The 17,670-nt window shown below is 28.2% G+C and overlaps 1 protein-coding gene and 1 long non-coding RNA gene across 3 annotated transcripts; one reads left to right on the plus strand and one right to left on the minus strand.

The window, feature by feature from the left end:
- Positions 1-444: 444 nt before the first annotated feature.
- LOC105254263 (cytochrome P450 4C1-like) lies at positions 445-6,130 on the minus strand. Of its 2 annotated transcripts, none has more exons than XM_025406684.1 (13): positions 6,034-6,130; positions 4,896-5,234; positions 4,506-4,615; positions 4,177-4,267; positions 3,848-4,033; positions 3,516-3,609; positions 2,212-2,314; positions 1,996-2,101; positions 1,667-1,773; positions 1,520-1,588; positions 1,143-1,311; positions 778-957; positions 445-713 (listed from the first exon to the last, which is right to left on the minus strand). In XM_025406684.1, the coding sequence occupies exons 2-13, from the start codon at positions 5,056-5,058 to the stop codon at positions 514-516; spliced, it is 1,578 nt and encodes a 525-aa protein (XP_025262469.1). In that variant the 5' UTR covers positions 5,059-5,234; positions 6,034-6,130; the 3' UTR covers positions 445-513. The 2 variants fall into 2 exon arrangements, with proteins under 2 accessions (XP_025262469.1, XP_025262470.1); XM_025406685.1 differs by having other exon boundaries at positions 3,848-4,052.
- Positions 6,131-15,062: 8,932 nt separating this feature from the next.
- LOC112637295 lies at positions 15,063-17,364 on the plus strand. Its single transcript, XR_003122496.1, has 4 exons — positions 15,063-15,309; positions 15,400-15,507; positions 16,894-16,989; positions 17,095-17,364. It is a non-coding gene; the product is annotated as an uncharacterized LOC112637295 (long non-coding RNA).
- The last annotated feature ends 306 nt before the right edge of the window (positions 17,365-17,670 follow it).

A 17,670-nucleotide genomic window follows, 5' to 3' on the forward strand; every position in this document is an offset into this window, starting at 1 on the left:
ATGTTCTGCTAATATATATACTCCTAAACAAAATTAACGCATAATTTTTTTTCACTTTTTTTTAAAAGCTGATATTTAAATTTTAACGAAAAATATTAAAGAACAAGTGAAAAAAAATTATACGTTAATTTTGTCCAGGAGTATATATATATATATATATATATATATATATATATACAAAATTATTATAAATTATACAAAATATGTACATTTTATATTAGATTATTGTATTATTTATCGTTATTTATCATAAAATTCATACATATATATTACCTTAATATAAAAAAACTTTATTGATCATTTCGATCGATTTAGAAGGATTTGATTCATAAGACATTCTGTGTGGATATTTTGATCAAATATAATGTCTATATATATATATATAGTATATATATATATATATATATATATATATATATATGTAACATTTTAATTATAAAATAGAACATGTAATATCCTTAACTATTTTCTTCAATTTTTCCAATGCAATGCGGTACACTGAATTTATTACACTTATGTAGCATCCGCGTTAGTTTTAAACGATTTTCGTTTGCATGTGATTGGGATGAATCTCACATGAACTGGATGAGTAAGACGAATAATTACATCCGTTTTGAACTGAATATTTTTCAAATACTCAACGGGTTCCAAATAAAAATTATGCACCAAAGGAGCTACTATAGCTTTCATCTCCAAGAGACCAAATCGTTGACCTACAATATCAAATTTATTAAAATTGATCGACATAAAGAGAAACAATAATTGCAACCAATTTACCTATGCAATTCCTTGACCCTGCACTAAAAGGTATATAAGAATAAGGATGACGATTCTTTATCTTTTCGGGTAAGAATCTGTCCGGATCAAATACATCTGGATTTGGCCAAAAATTAGAATCTCTGTGAACTGCGTAGATATTAAGCGCTACGAACGTTCCAGCGGGTACGACATATGATTCTGGAAAGCATGTTATAAAATTAAAAAAATATTAAAATTTACAAAAAAGGATATTTTGAGAAAAACGAAATGTTCATAATGTATTCTTAAAATATTAATACATTAATATCATTTTACATTCCATAATATATTCTGTGCTACGTAACATATTCAAAGATGTATATAGGAAAAAAGTGATTAATTACGTAATTTTACATCATTTCCAGTGTATCGTGTTAGTGTAGGCACGCTGGGATACAAACGTAACGCTTCCTTTAAACATCTTTCTAAATATGATAAATTTTGCAGTGATCTCATGTTAAGTTTCCCTCCATTCTCTTGCATCACATCATCGACTTCAAGCCTCACACGCTTCTATGTCATCCATAATAATTTAAATATATTTCTTAATATTCTACTTACTATTTACATAAATGTAAGTAAATTCTTAAAAATCAAAATATAAAAATAAAGTGATATACATATTTACTAATATTGAAAAAATATATTGTAACATAAAAGAACTTGCCATTTAAAAATTGTAATTTAAATAATGTATCGCAATATATTTAGAAATACATACCTGAATATCCTTATGTTCAGCTAATAGTAATAAAGTAAACATTATACCCGTCGCTGTGGTATCATGACCCTGTAATCATCATATATTATATGTGCTTAGATAATATGTACAAAAAAAGATTAATGAAAAAAGATTACAGATACGTACTGCGAACATAAAGGAATCAACTTCCTCTCTGATGTCCAAATCAGTTAAAGAATATTCTTGAGATGCCGCTAATAAAAGATCCAACATGGCTAACCGCTTTTTTTTAACTAAAAAAAGCATATTAGAAACAAATTCATTTTTGCGCGTTGTTCTTTAATTTTTAAACACTTTTTGATTAAAATTTAAATTCTATTACAAATAATGATTTAATTTTACAGCAAATATATACTGTACTTCAACATGTGATTATGTTTAGTATAAATACTATAAATATAATTTATAATATTAGATTGAGCAATCAAAAAATTAGGAACTCTAATAGTACGTACTTCCAAACGCTTCGACATCATTTGTCGTCGCTTCTTTATCACTTTCAAGGTTTTTTAAGTATTGACCATTGGTACGTTCGTGATAAAGTTTTCTTTCCGCAATAATCTACGTACATAGATACAAACTTTTACAGTGATTTTTTTATATTAATAATAGTGTAATTTTAAAAGTAAATATTTAAAGAATTTTAAATTAAAATTTTTTATATTACCCACTTTTTCCGTAAATCCATGCAATATTTTTAGAATTTTTTTTTGCTTTCTTCCTTGTGATGACAATGAGAATATCATATTGTTGCGAAACCAAGGCCTGAATGCTCTGAACAGTAATTCAATAAAGTCTTATAATTACAATAACAATGTAATTTTATAAAAGCCTTACTTTTAAAATGTTATTTAAACCTGTCCTAATATGTCAAAGTAATCTTTAAATAATCATGTACAAGAAATTAAAAATTTTAAATTATATTTGTTACGAAAACGATAGGAACTTTCAAAACATTGTACTCTTGTTTCAGTTATAATTTTTAGATTAAAAATAATTTCTCCTTAGATGTCGTTATACAGTTTATTTTGTTTAATTTTTCATGTCCTAACATTACCCATTTTTTTATCATTTCAAAATAATGTTTATTTTATAATGATAAATATTTAGCAATGAATAATATATTTTCATTGTAATTTGCCCGTTTAAACGAATTGACATCCTTATTAATTATTTATCTTCTTATAATTAATGTGTAACATATTTATAAGAAAACTTTTAAGATATTATTAAAATAATTTTGATATATATATATATATATATATATATATACATATATATAAACAGTAAAAAATTGTGCGTCCAGATTAAAATTTTCTTGTATTACCACGTTTTGATTAGTACTTTAATGTAAAATTAACATACAACTGATATGGTATTATTTTTATAACGTTTCAATATGTTACATTTACGTCAACTTTATAACTTAACATTTTGTACATGTCTTTTAGGAATGAAATATTATTCTGAGTATTTTTAACATAATCATTTTAAAGAATCAACATGTCTCAAAGTCAGTTTAACATTCCAAGAAAAGTTAAAGTAAATCTTCAAATAATCCTAAACTTTAGAATACAAAAAAATTAAATTTCTTAAAATCAAATGCTTCTATTACAAATAATTTAAAGTAAAATAATTACTATCATATGTTAATGTCCTATAACAATTATTACGAGTTATTGTAACTTTCTTTTCATGTAATTTTTATTTAATTTGTATGTTATTTTTACATTACACTTAAAGTCACAATAACAAAAATAAATGTAAAGCATTGTGTCAATTAACATTTTTAATTTATCAATAAGTAACATACGACGAATGAGATATTTTAACCTAAAATTTAGAGTGGACATGTGAAAAATATTATTATAATTAAAATTTTATGTTTTACTGTGTATATGTATCAAAATCATATCTTGAAAGATGATAAACATATTACATAATTATGTATATTTACTGCATCCATATAAATTACCTATAAAATGCCAATTCGATCATGTCGTAAATTGCATTTCGATATTTTTGCTGGAATTCGCCGAGAGTTCGTAAAGAGACACCCATGGCGGTTTCTACAAATACATTTATTTTATAAGATATAAATAAAGTCAGTCAAAGATTATTACAGCTGAATATTTAATAGATAATTTTAAGTATAAAAAACAGATATTACTTATCTGTCCATCTATCGATACATGTATGTATAAGAAGAAGTTATCTTTTTTATTATCTTATAATCTTGAAAAACGATCCCGTTCAAAATGAAATTCCTGCTCATAATGTACAATGAGAATTTTACAATAGCTTTACCGCATATCGCGTTTAGCGTATGTTCACTAATAAATGGCAATAAATCCTTTACTACTGTCCCTCCAACACCTATCAAAGATTTAGTCATGCAATCGCCCTCTTTCATTAAGATATCAACAAATTGGTTCAATATATTAAAATGAAATGTAGGTGTTAATATTTTTCGCCGCGTGTGCCATTTAACTCCTATAACAAAAACAAGATACTACAACAAAATACAAATAATATTATGTAATATTATTGTCAGAAAGACAGTAAATAATATTATTATCCTACATTTATTTTTTTTATATCGCACGATATTACTTTGTAATCTTTTAATTACTTACCTTTGCTAGTGAGAAGTCCTGTGCCGAGCCAAGAATGCAATGCGTCATAGAAAAAACCTTTTTCGATATGATTTGTGCTACTTAATATCGTCTAAAATCACGGAAAACATGTTAAAAAAGAGAAACTGTTCCTTATATCTCATTGAATTGAATATATACATAAATAATAATTGTATCTTAAATTTGTATTTAGTCTCATTAATTAGGAATATTTTTTCTTATTATTTTAAGAAACATATTCTTCTGAGTAAAAATCTTCTTATGAATCGCAAATTTTTAAAAGCTTGTTAATTCGTAATGTCTATGGAAAATTGAACTTCTTTTATTACCTCTAAATCATCTGGATGACGAATAAAAACTATAAAAATGGAAAAAATCGAAATTTTAAAGATGGGATAATATACATTAGAAAATGCACAGAGGAGCTTCCATTTTTCTTCTGAAAATTATATTATAAATATTAATGTACAAAAATTTTGATGGGATTAATTTTATTTTCAACATTATTCCATCTTTCAAATACGTTGAAAATATAATAATAAAGAAAATTGTATTTTTTAATTAAACAAGTAATTGTTGTAGAGAAAAGTGCTCAGATAAGAAATTTGTATGTATTCTGATAAGTATATGTTTCAAAGTACATGATTTATAAATTTAATTTTTATAAATAACAGATCATTTGTTAATTAATATGAATAAATTAAAAATTTTGTATTCACCTTCTGAAATATGCGTTTGGAACGCGTTGCCAGCAATTGGCATACCCGGTGGTTGCGGTATAAATTTAATGAGTTGCCAGTTTCTTTTATACTTTATGTAATACTTATTATATAAATAATATATCAATAAAATAAACATACATAATATCGATATAGTAAACATCGTTTCTTAATCTGATATTCTTGACCATCTAAGTAATCTGAACCTTCTTCTGTTTATTGGTTTTTTTTATTCTTGGATCATATGTATTACATAAATATTTTTTGATACATATGAAAGGAGATATTTGATTTTCGACAAACTGGGCAAGTATCTTGATATTCTAAAGAATATTAATGCTAAAGAAAGTGAGAGAGAGGGAAAATAAAATATCATTGTAATACATTAATCGCATATTTTTTGTAGTTAATAATTTAATCAAGATATAAAAGATATGATAAATTTATTCATTCCAGGAAAAAATATTACATATGCAATACATTTGTTAATCAAATAAAAAAATGTTTAATCTGCCATTTTGCAATTGTTTCTCTATTGTATAATATAAAATTTCGCCAGATTCTACTGCAACATCTTAACTGTATTTAATAGTATTATAATATTAAGGCGGTGTTAACATCATAAATCTATTATATGTCAAATATTTAACATTAATTATTTCTATAATTTTATAATTTTATAATTTATAAGTATTTTTATAATTTTATTTATTCTATAATTGTAAAACATGTTCTTAAGGTCATATCATAATATCCGATTAAAGCTCATTTCTGTACTTATTTATAAATATCTTAAATCAATGAAAATATTTTTATTGGTATGCAATGATACAAAGTTGTAATAAACCAAAGTTATAAAGTATTTAAAGTATTTGCAAATTCTGTCATAAACAAATAAATATTTTGAAATTTTTTTCTGTTTAAATATTATTATACATTAATATTATATTATTATTAATAATTAATATATAATATTAATTAATAAAATTTTTGCAATATCAGACAAAACTAGGAACTCATGGTATTTGAAATAATTTCTGTTAACACTACGTTTTCGCTAATTAATCAGTATTAAACACTGAAATTTTGCAAAAAAATGTTATAAAATTTTATTTTGTACAAATATTAGAAAGATTACCTGATAGATTATATGATGCGACGATCGAAACACAACTCAAATCATTAAAATGAAATCACAAATTGCGTTATGGAAATTCATAATTCAATGCAATAAATTTACGCGAACTAATAAGATAAATGTGACGCTCATATTTATAACCGTTATTCAATTCAAGATCGTAATAATAATCAGATATTATTCTTAATGGGTGGGGATCCTGTTTGCCAACTGCTTCATTTGCGCACAATATTATGCGGACAGCTTCTTTTGTCTATATCATGATTATCTACAAATATTATTGCACACACGAAAGAAATAAAAATACGAAAAATAAAATAATTTGCAATTAACAATTACATATTTTTTCTTCAAAACAACTATGTGTTTTCGTTACATCATGTGATTCCTCTTATTAGTTTGTATATGAAAATATTAAGGTAAGATAATCGAGAAATAAATATTTTACAAAATATTTTATGTTTTATGTAAAATTAAGTGATAAAGTGTTAAATGATTCAAGCCTCATAACTCGGAAAGTACTTAAAAACTAACTTAATTATAATGTTTTGGAAAGCTCTTGAGACAAGCTACATGAATATGTAATAAGAAAGAATAGGTTGCGTTTAAGAAATTGAAGATGACCTTTATGTGACCTTCAAATAACTCTTCAAAGTCAAACCAATGGCACCATATTATGTCCCCCTCAAAGTTATACAACTTTCGTCTGAAACACTTTCTAGTAAAACTCTTCCTTATCATGACATTCGACCGTGTCCAGACTTTTTTAACCCAGTATATACATCGTATCAGAAACAAAATGTTCTATTTATAAAACTTTTTTTGTTCATAACTTTTATATAAACAGCGCGCTTAAAACTTTTGAATATTACTCAAGATCATCACCTTCACAATTTGTCATGACTAAGGTTATCCGCGATGTCTCTCGAAAGCTATATAATAGCAAGTTTTGCATTTACATATATCATTCTAATCTAATGAGTCGACTACGTTGTGTAATAATGACTGACATCGAAAGCAATGTGAGAATAAGATGTTCATTCATAAAAAATCCGTAAATAAGATTCCGTTTATAAAATATTGTTCAAAAAAATTGTTATGCAAGAGAAATAAATATTGAAGAAGTATATCTTTAGTGCGTAAGTCTGCTTTTTTGTGTGTTACGTCCGGTGGACTTCACGATTCTGTTCTTTCATCGAAACATTTCTTAGAAGTAATCAACGATTGGGTTGAATTTAAATTAAGGAAAACCCATCTCGGATAAACAAGCAAAGTGGCCAGTCGAGATAGCGCTACGAAAATTTAAATAAAATTTTAATTTACGAGTCTCAGAAATATAAGAAATTCAATCCATGCGTATCAATGGATCGTCTCAGAGACTTTGAAATAAGAGCCTTGGTCATCGGGAAATTGACCAAAAAAGTAAATACGAGCAGAGCCATAAAATTAATATCGCACGTGCGCTGGATCAATAGGCCATTCTCAATCAAATCGTAGGAGATAAAGAAATCAGGTCGCTCCCACTCTCTACTGGATGGTGAAGCCAAACCTTAAGAAAAAGGGCTTAACGAATTAGAGGTCTAAGACACCCTCTCTTTCTAAAAATCTAACTCCTTGGCCCTAAGAAGGGAGTAATAGAAATCATTTGATTCGATTTTCAAAGATTCCCACCATCCAGTAAGGAGGAGGAGCAACTACTTCAAAAAATGCAAGCGCAAGGCGCGAGCGCTCACTTGGTCTCTAGTTTATTAGTTCATTAAGTTCTCAAGTTCATTAGTTCACTTGCGTTCACTAATAAGTACTAACTAGCACTATAAGCAGTACAGTTGATAGCTCCAATCAAGATTCAGTTATTCAATTTTAAAATTATATAGCCTCGGGGATCCTTTTCTTGCATTATGCAGTTAAGTTATTAATTTGTTTTATATCACAGTGAAAATGATTTTGTTAACATTTAATCGTGCATCATGTGAAATTTCTGATGAACATCTTTATTACTCGGCTCTTCATGTTATCAACCTCCGACTTCAGCCATTGTAATTTTATCAACGCATTTATTTTTGTGATTCCAACGAATTGTGAGTAAATTTGGGCAACTTTTCTCCCTTTTCCATATCTTACTATCTCATAATTTAAACATCTATGTCTAACAAATAATTTTAAACAGTTTAATAATCATTAAATCTTTACTAATTACTATCAATCAATCAATCAATCCTTGTTTCACCTCTCCTCCAGCCTCATTCCTTGTTCTTCCTAATTCGCCTAGAATCTCCGAAAGGCGATTCGCGTATAAATCTCCTACGATCTTTATCTATTCGTTCAGGATTTCAGCATTGGAATTCACGAATATTTCCTTTATTTATTCGCTCTGGATTTCAGCATTGGAATTCGCGAATAAATCTCCTATGATCCTTATCCATTCGTTCAGGATTTCAGCATTGGAATTCACGAATATTTCCTTTATTTATTCGCTCTGGATTTCAGCATTGGAATTCGCGAATAAATCTCCTAAGATCTTTATCCATTTGTTCAGGATTTCAGCATTGGAATTCACGAATAATTTCCCTGTTCGTTGAGAATCTCCGCAAGGCGATTCACGAACATTTCCTTGTCCGTTGAGAATCTTCGCAAGGCGGTTCGCGAACGATTCCTTAATTTTCATTTCCTTTTAATTGCCTTTTCTGATTTATTTATCAACAATTCGTATTGTTTTCTATCTTTATATTTCGTTTAAGCCCTTCTTTATATATATTTAACTCTTCATTTCTATTTTTCTTTACTCCCTTTCATTTTCTTTTAATTTCCCATTCCTTCCATTATTATTATTATTTATCCTTTTTTTTTTTTCTTTCTTCCCCTTTATATTATTTCCTATGTATTATCACTACTTTGGGAGAAATCATTGAAATAGATGAATAATTTTCGAACTTAGACATGGCGAATCGTTTATCTTAATTTTATTATTGTATTTTAATTTGGACCTGTGTCTCGCCGAATTTAGAAAATTTTAATTTTAATTATAACATACTCGAGAATATATTCATACACGCACACATGCATAATTATAACTGTTAAGATGTATTTTTCTTTTCTTAAATTTTTTTTTTTATAATATATGTATTTTTTAATTTAATGTAGAATTTAATTATTTAACCCGTTCTCTTCCCTAAATCCCGAGATCGCACTAGGTCCTATCCCGCGTAACAAGGATTAGATTCCTTTACCGAAAAGGGACCACCGAACGAATAGGCGTAAAAACGCAGAGTTAAAGAGACCTTCGGTCGCTGACCTGTATCAGGCCCTTCACATTCGTTCGACCCGATCCATACACACGCCCGAATAAAGTGTGTCACGGGGTAAGTAAGTTACGTTCTTCCATACAGCCCATCCTTTCAGGGTCCGGACGTAACAGTGCATAATACTAATCATTTGAATCTTTTTGAATATATTAAAACTGAAAACATGTTAAAAACAAAATAAAGTTATATAATGTATATAAATGTATTTATTTTCAATCGACATAATTTTCTTACATACTTATATACGATGTATTGCCTACGATAAACAATTCCAGATAAGATTAGGTCATCAGAATCCGTTTATATCAAGAGACAAAGTTGCTCTATGTAAAATTTTCATAGGGAATATCAAAGTGTATATTGTCTATCAAGGCGTATTGTTTTTATATTATTATATTAAATAACCGTAGGAACAATACTATTTTCTTATAATATAATTTTTTAGAAAAATTTCTATTATAAAACAAGTAAATATTTTTAAAATGTCGAATATATGTCGTACACTTTGCTATAACTGTATAGTTACAGAAAATATAATTATATTAAAATTTTCACGGATTAATTATTATTTTTATGACATTATTTTCATAAAATATCTTACATAAATACTATTACATCAATTTCTCATAACATATCATTTCTATCGTCCGTTTTTTTTTTGGATTCATAGTTTGATCATATTTGATTATAATTTTTTATTATTATCTACGGCTCTCATCACCTTAAATTTATGTGTATCGCTCAATCATTTAATCTGTAACGATTTATTTATTTTCTTTCTTATATTGTACCAGTAAAAAAATCCACAAAAGGATCGAAACATATGGTCAAGTTAATTACACGATAATAAATACAATTTAACATTACACACCGTTTACTGCGTTCAGGCTCAAATTGGTCCTGTTTTATTATTAACTTTTCTATTATAAATTATTAGTTTGGAACCTCTACTTTTATATTTTAATTATTTATATTATATAAAAATGAATACACGAATGTTCTGATTGGATTTTGTTTTTAATGTTATCTTTATTCAAATATGTTACAGACAGATAAATAATAATAAAGAAAATGGATTATAACTTTAGCGCGATAGAAATAACAAAATTTTAATTGTATGCGTGTGTGTGTAGAAGAGGAGGAGGAGAAGGAGGATTCCATTAAAAGTCAACAGCTTTTAAAATTCGATTCGATTTATTTTTTCTTATCTTCTCCCTCAATTACGTTTTAGATTTAAGGGGTTATGCCTACTTGGGATCGGGAAAATTACGTGATTTTCAAGAATTTTTTTTACCGTTTTAATAAGTATTTATTAAAATTTATAAAACACTATCAGAAAGTACATATTTTGTGGTACATGTCCAAATTTTTTTATAAAAAAATATTAAAAAATAAAGGAAATATGACTCTTCACCTACAACGTCTGTTTTTTTACATCACTTGCGGTGACCACGATATCTTCGGAACGGCTTATCTGAAATCAAAATAAGAGAATATTGCGTTAGTATATTGCATTACGAAGGGCCTGGTACGAAGGGTTTGGTAAAATTTTGATTTTTACAAAAATAACAACAATTTTACGAAAAAGTCCATTTTTCGAGGTGAATTGATTTTGGTTTTTTTGCAATAAAAAAAAAATTTTTAATCGAAATAAAAAATCCTTCGTCCAGGCCCTGCCTATTGTAATAACAAATAAGCCCATAAAATTTGAATTCAATCGGTGCAATAGTTTTTAAGAAACTTTGGTCACCGCAACCGTATTTTTAAAAAAACATAGTTTCGAGATAATCGCGTTTAAAGTTTCAAGTCTATGTTTTTCATAGTTAAAACTAATTTTTTTTAACTTACGTAGAGTCATCTATTCCAGGGCCATAAAGGGTCCCTTCTGCATCTTCAGCCACCTCCAGAACGTTGAGTTGATGTTGTCTTCGAGCCATCCTTTGCTCTCTAGTAGCTGCATGTGCGCGCTGCTCGGCAATCATAACACGGATCTCATCTTCTTTTGTAACATATTCGTGGGCATTTCGGCCACAGGGCACGCCTAATGTCTCAAAAATCTTCAGAAGGGCTATGTTACCCTCGTTAAAAATACAGGCAGATGTGTATGCTGCAATTTTAACAGGCAGTGCACCGCCCGGAAGACTCTTCGGGCTGATTTTCCAGATGAGTTGATTATAACTTTCGTTATTGTTCTGCGTGAATCCGCCAACACATCTATCAAGCAATTCTCTTTATGAAAGATCCACGTAGGTGGGCTTGATAGCTTCCAAAACATCTGGAGGAAGAGGCTCATACGTGTGCTTGAAATCTGCGATCTCGTTCTTTTTATCTTTGGGCAGCGCTGCGTAAGCTCTCTGCCACTCACACCACGAGTCACTTCCGGGCGGGCATTTTTCGTGATGCGGAGCTTCATCGGTAGAGCTGTAATGATTATATGTTGCCCAAATCGCACTTTCCATTGCTTCGGCCGAATCTGCGTGATGACGAATCGCTAAGCCATAATATACTGCCAATTTATTAATCATTTTTCCGGTCAATTTTCACTGCTTCAAAACAACACACACAAACAACAAACACACTACTACAAATGTACTTGAATATATACCTGCCCTTGAATCTCGAGCGACACAATAAAACGTTACTCGGAGAGGAAAAGGGACGTTCCCTTCCCTAACCGGTCCGCCGCTCATGTTCTAACCGACAGCTACGGGCTGTAACTCATGATTCAGGTAGCACAAAGCCACTAGCTTCTCTAAATACCTATTTAAGATGATGTACATTAAGAAAATGCAATAAAAAAAAATCGATTTTTTCGACCTATCCAAGTAGGCATAACCCCTTAAAAAATTTGTTTGTCTAAAACGGTCAAAAGATGTCTATTTATCGCCAGTTTTTTATTAAGGTTTCGAATTTTTGTAAGATTTATCCGGCTATTGTTAGATTTGGATCGGCTAAATTCGCCATCAATTTCTTGTTCTCCTCTCTGATAAGCTTTAGATTGTTACTCTTTCTATTTAGAGGGAGATCTATATTGTTCTATCATAGATATATTTGTCTGTTTCCCATCCGATATTTTTTTATCTTCAGATAATTATTTGTTAAAGGAATCGGTTTTGATTCATTGTTAGTTTTTTTGCGTGTTTTCTTTGTAATGACTCATAAATATTAGATGACAAATATAGATTATTATTTAGGCCCGTATTTATAATCACGATTCTGCTAAGACATTCATCTGAAACTAATTTTGAGATGTGTACGGTTTAATAAATGAATCTTAAGAATCAATATGGCATTCATTTATAATCTCGATTCAATAGAAATACTCAGAGGAAGTTTGTCTTGATATGTAGCTTGAGCTGTGTTGAATGCATTTCAATAATCGCAGCTTGAGAAAAAATCACACATTTACATATTAATAGTCTTTGAATTTCGTATCAGCTAAGATTTGAGTCGAAAAAAATTGCGTATCAATCAAGTTCAAAGATGACTTGAGGAAAATGTGACAGATTTAATAGAATAATTTACAGATTAATCATCAAATGATATATGTATAGAAGTATGTTTATGTTTTGCAATTTAATAATATATACGTCTACTTAATAACAAAAAAGTAATAAATAATAATATAAATAATAAGTAATCTGTAATATAATTAATATAATATGAATAATATGAAATAATTAATTAATATATCATTAATATAAGTAATATGAATAATAATTTTACTTTATAGTAAAAAAGTATTATACTTAATAGTGAAAATATATTTATTACAAAATTTTTTGACAATGTACAGGTTAATTAAAATGAATTCGATTGAAAATTATGAACAATATGATATTTATGAAAATTATGATTAATATGATATATATGAGGAATTACGCGAACGTATACTAAAATGTTATATTAAAGATGTACGAAATTTCTTCGAATGGTGGTTTGCAGAGGAATTTATTAAGAGATACAGATTTTGAAAAAAATCTGTATTATATTCTCCCTCGAATTGAAAGGTCTCTTCTTAAATCATCAAGAAGAGGTCTTCCAACATCACCGATTAAACAGCTTCTTTTATTGCCTTTGATTTATGCTACAGCATCCTTTCAGTATATCCCTGCGGAGAGCTCCACTTTCGAAAGATAAAACCCAACCCATGTCAAACCTAATGTCAAACCTAACCCATGTCCGTGATATGGATTATACCTCGCTTTGCATAGAAAGTTATAAACCCATACTATATGTACATATAATAATATATATACATAGTATCAAGAAAAATATGTTCTATTTATAAAACTTTTTTTGTTTATATTGCATTTATTTTTATATTTGCATTTATATATCATTAATCTAATAAGTCGATTACGTTGTGTAATAATGATTGATATTAAAAGTAATGTGAGATTAAAGTATCATTTTATGAAAAAATCCGAAAAATAAGATATCTGTTTATGAAAAAGTTGTTCAAAAAAATTGTTGTGCAATAAAAATGAATATTGATGTATATCTTTATTTTTTTGTGTATAAAACTAATCATTTGAATCATTTGAATATATTAAAATTAAAAATATCTTACAAATGAATAAAGTTATATAAATGTAATTAATTTCAATCGACATAATTTTCTTACATATATACGACGTATTGCCTACGATGAACAATTCCAGACAAGATTAGATCATCAGAATCCGTTTATGTCAAGAGACAAAGTTGTTCTCTGTAAAATTTTCATAGTATATGTCATTTTCATAGTATATTTCATAGTACATGTATATCAAAGTGTTTATTTTCTATCAAGGCATATTGTTTTTTTTTATATTATTATAAATTTATATTATTATATTATTTTTTATATTATTATTATATTATTATATACTTTTATATTATTTTTATATTATTATATTATTATTATATTTAATTTTCATATTATTATTAAATAACCGCACAGGTAACAATACTATTTTCTTATAATAGAAATTTTTAGAAAAATTTCTATTAAAGAACAATATTTTAAAAATGTCGATCAAGCGACGCGGTAGCGTCGCGACGCCAAGTACATAAAAAACAAGTACATAAAAAATAGATCCGAGCATTGAGAGTCACTGTTTTTAACGCGGCGCTACCAAGTACCTTATCTGGAATTTTAGGTCTAAGAAATTTTCAATTAAAATATTTCAAAAACTAAAGCCGTAATCATAAATCTAACGATACTTTTATAACATAATATGTATACAAGCTTTTGATTGCGACCAGTTTGAATAAGATTGGTGCAGTCAATCCCGAGAAATAATGACCGCATATCAGAAATGTGACATTTTATCATTTTCCTTCATTTCCAGGTTCAGATTCACGTACATATGCTCGCACGTATACACGCAAAGCAAGTTTGTCCCTCAAGGCGCGTTTGCAACGCTCATGTACGATTATTCGTTCGAGTGTGCAAATACGCCTTGAGAAACAAAATTATGTGTGGATATGCGTAACATTGTGCGTTAATTTTTTATTTTATCATATTATATTAAAGCGCAATAATATATTAAAACGTAATACAAGTAGTATTCTCGTCAAGATAGAGCGCGTATCTTGGCAGGAAGCGCGCATTACGACTCTTTGGCCGACAATTGGTCCTTGGTTAAGTCGGACAATGCGTAAATATCTCAGCGCAGATCTGGCGCGTGATTGGTGGCCGGAGTACCACGTGGTACTCCGGGCCCCAGGATAGGAAGAGAGAGGTTAGTGTGAGGCTGGAGATCGGGTGACCCGAGAAATAATGACGGTGCGAACTATACACGTATCCAAGAACACCGTCGATCACGTAATTAATGCCGTCTTCCGAGTCAGACCCTGGAGACGGCATTAATTACGTGATCGACGGTGTTCTTGGACATGTATATAGTTCGCCTTCCAGTAGTATCTTTAGTTTTATGCAATACTTTTACAAATACATCTGCATTTAGTTGAATGATTCCGCAGCAGTGTAAGTCAATTATTTCATTACAAAGTAATTTATTCAATTAATTTTACATATCGAGATTCTTGGTTATTAATAATTATTTATTGTTTATAGTTTTTGGATTTTATCACCAACCATCAATGATACTAAAGAAAATGGTTATGAGAAATTTTACAACAGAGAAGGTTGATGGAGAGATGATAAAGGCAATCGATTTTACAGGTATAAATCTTTCCTTTTTTGCAATTGATGAAAACTAAGAGAAACATATACAGAATGTTTTGTTTAAAAAATTATTTTTAATCCTATTTATATCCTAATATATTTATATCCTATTTATATTTTTAATCCTATTTATATATATTTTTCCCATTTTTAGCTGGATATACTAAGTTATATAATGGTATATTATCTTACTACTAAGATAAGATAATATATCTTAGTATATCAGTATCATTATATAACTTAGTATATCCAGTATACAATAAATCTTTATCTCGCTAAGTTTGATCTCATCTCATAAATTAAAATACTAGCATTCACAAAAAATTATATTGAACTACATGGATACAACTTCATGCATTATCTGATCATTATATCATTATGTATAAAAAACAATAATTATCATTGTTAATTATAATGAATAATAATAATAGAATAACAATAATAATTGTAATCATTTAAAGATATTTATTTTGAATTGTACAAAATTCTTTTAATACATTAAACCTCAACATTAATACTGATAATAAGATATTATATCACAGTAATTATATCATTAATGAATAGAAATTATAATGATTATAATCATTATAATTTCTATTCATTGTTAATTATAATGAATAACAATAATAGAATAACAATAATAATTGTAATCATTTAAAGATATTTATTTTGAATCGTACAAAATTCTTTTAATACATTAAACCTCAACATTAATACTGATAATAAGATATTATATATTATATCACAGTAATTATATCATTAATGAATAGAAATTATAATGATTATAATCATTATAATTTCTATTCATTAATGATATAATTACTGTGATATAATATATAATATTTTATTATTAATGATGATTATTATTATTATTGTTATTCTATTATTATTATTATTATAATTTAATAATATATAAGCACAAAATAAGCAGAATATATGAATACAATTTTTTTGATTATTAATCATTAAGGACCGATTTTTCCAACTTCTTGGTAAGTTTTACTCGACAGGTAGCATATTTTCGTCTCTTTACAGATAAGTTCTAAAAAAGAGACGAAGATAGACTATCTATCGGGTAAAATTTACCAAGAAGTTGGAACAACCGGCCCTAATACTAATAAACAGAAATAGTGAAAGTAAACATAGTTTTTAAATGTAATTATGCAAGCAAAAATTATAAGAAATAAACACAAACTTTAAATTTAATCATTATCGTGTAGTCCTCGTTTGGTAGTTTTCTCATTGTGCCACTGTCTGCTAAAATCAATTAAAAAAAATAATGTCATTAATATTGTTGTATTTATAAAATAAAGAATTTTTTAAATATTTTGTAATGACAATTTTTATTACTTTCTTGGTCTTGCTCGTCTGCCCCAATTATAGTGAGCAGACGATAGTTGGTAGAGGAATCTCATAAATCTCTCCTGCTGCCTACGTGCTCCTGCTGCTGTTCCTCTTGATCTTCGAACTAAAGATAAGGTATGAAAAGAAAAGATATGAAAAACATAAAAAGTATGAAAATAATAACTAAGATAAATAGATAAACTAAAATATAATTATTACCTCGTTCATTTTCATAATTAGCGAGATCGGGATTATCGAGATCAGCCACAATCATATTAGCGGCAGCATTGTCTGAGTCAGCGATGGGAGCAGCAGCAGATTTTACGCCGGAATTAATGCTGGCGTTGGTACCAGCAGCAACAGGTTTGGCGATAGAATCAACAGCGACGGGTTTGGTAACAGAACCAACGACGACGGGTTTGGCGGTAGAATTCGTAGCTACTCTACGTTCAGCAGCAATGGGTTTGACGACGGAGACAGCTGCGGCAGAATTAGACGTACGTCTAACAATAGAATTATCTGCGAGACCAGCGGAAGTGGCGGGACCGGCTATGGAATCCATTTCTTTTCCGAATGCGAACGACAACTCATTCATAAAATCGTCAACTTCTATGATCATCTAAAATTTTAAATTAAATGAATATATTTAAAATCAAATGAATATTATATAAGTTGTGAAATGAATATTATATAAAAAATTATATAAGTTGTTCAATAAATAAGAATATATTAAAGATGATGTCATAATACTTACTTCTTTCTCTGCGGCCATGTTTGATTATCGATTGAATCATCGATTGAAAATTTTTATAGATA

The sequence above is a fragment of the Camponotus floridanus genome, unplaced genomic scaffold, assembly GCF_003227725.1.
Source record: "Camponotus floridanus strain SB8 unplaced genomic scaffold, Cflo_v7.5 scaffold151, whole genome shotgun sequence".
NCBI classification, from domain to species: Eukaryota; Metazoa; Arthropoda; class Insecta; order Hymenoptera; family Formicidae; genus Camponotus; species Camponotus floridanus.

Bases quoted from the DNA above. Each gene is read 5' to 3' on its own strand.
- LOC105254263 (XM_025406684.1), bottom strand. From the start codon at position 5,058: ATGTTTACTATATCGATATTATGTATGTTTATTTTATTGATATATTAT. The intron at 4,268-4,505 runs GTAATAAAAGAA...CCGTGATTTTAG, and splicing joins GTCATCCAGATGATTTAGAG to ACGATATTAAGTAGCACAAA. The intron at 1,312-1,519 runs GTATGTATTTCT...TGGATGACATAG, and splicing joins CTGAACATAAGGATATTCAG to AAGCGTGTGAGGCTTGAAGT.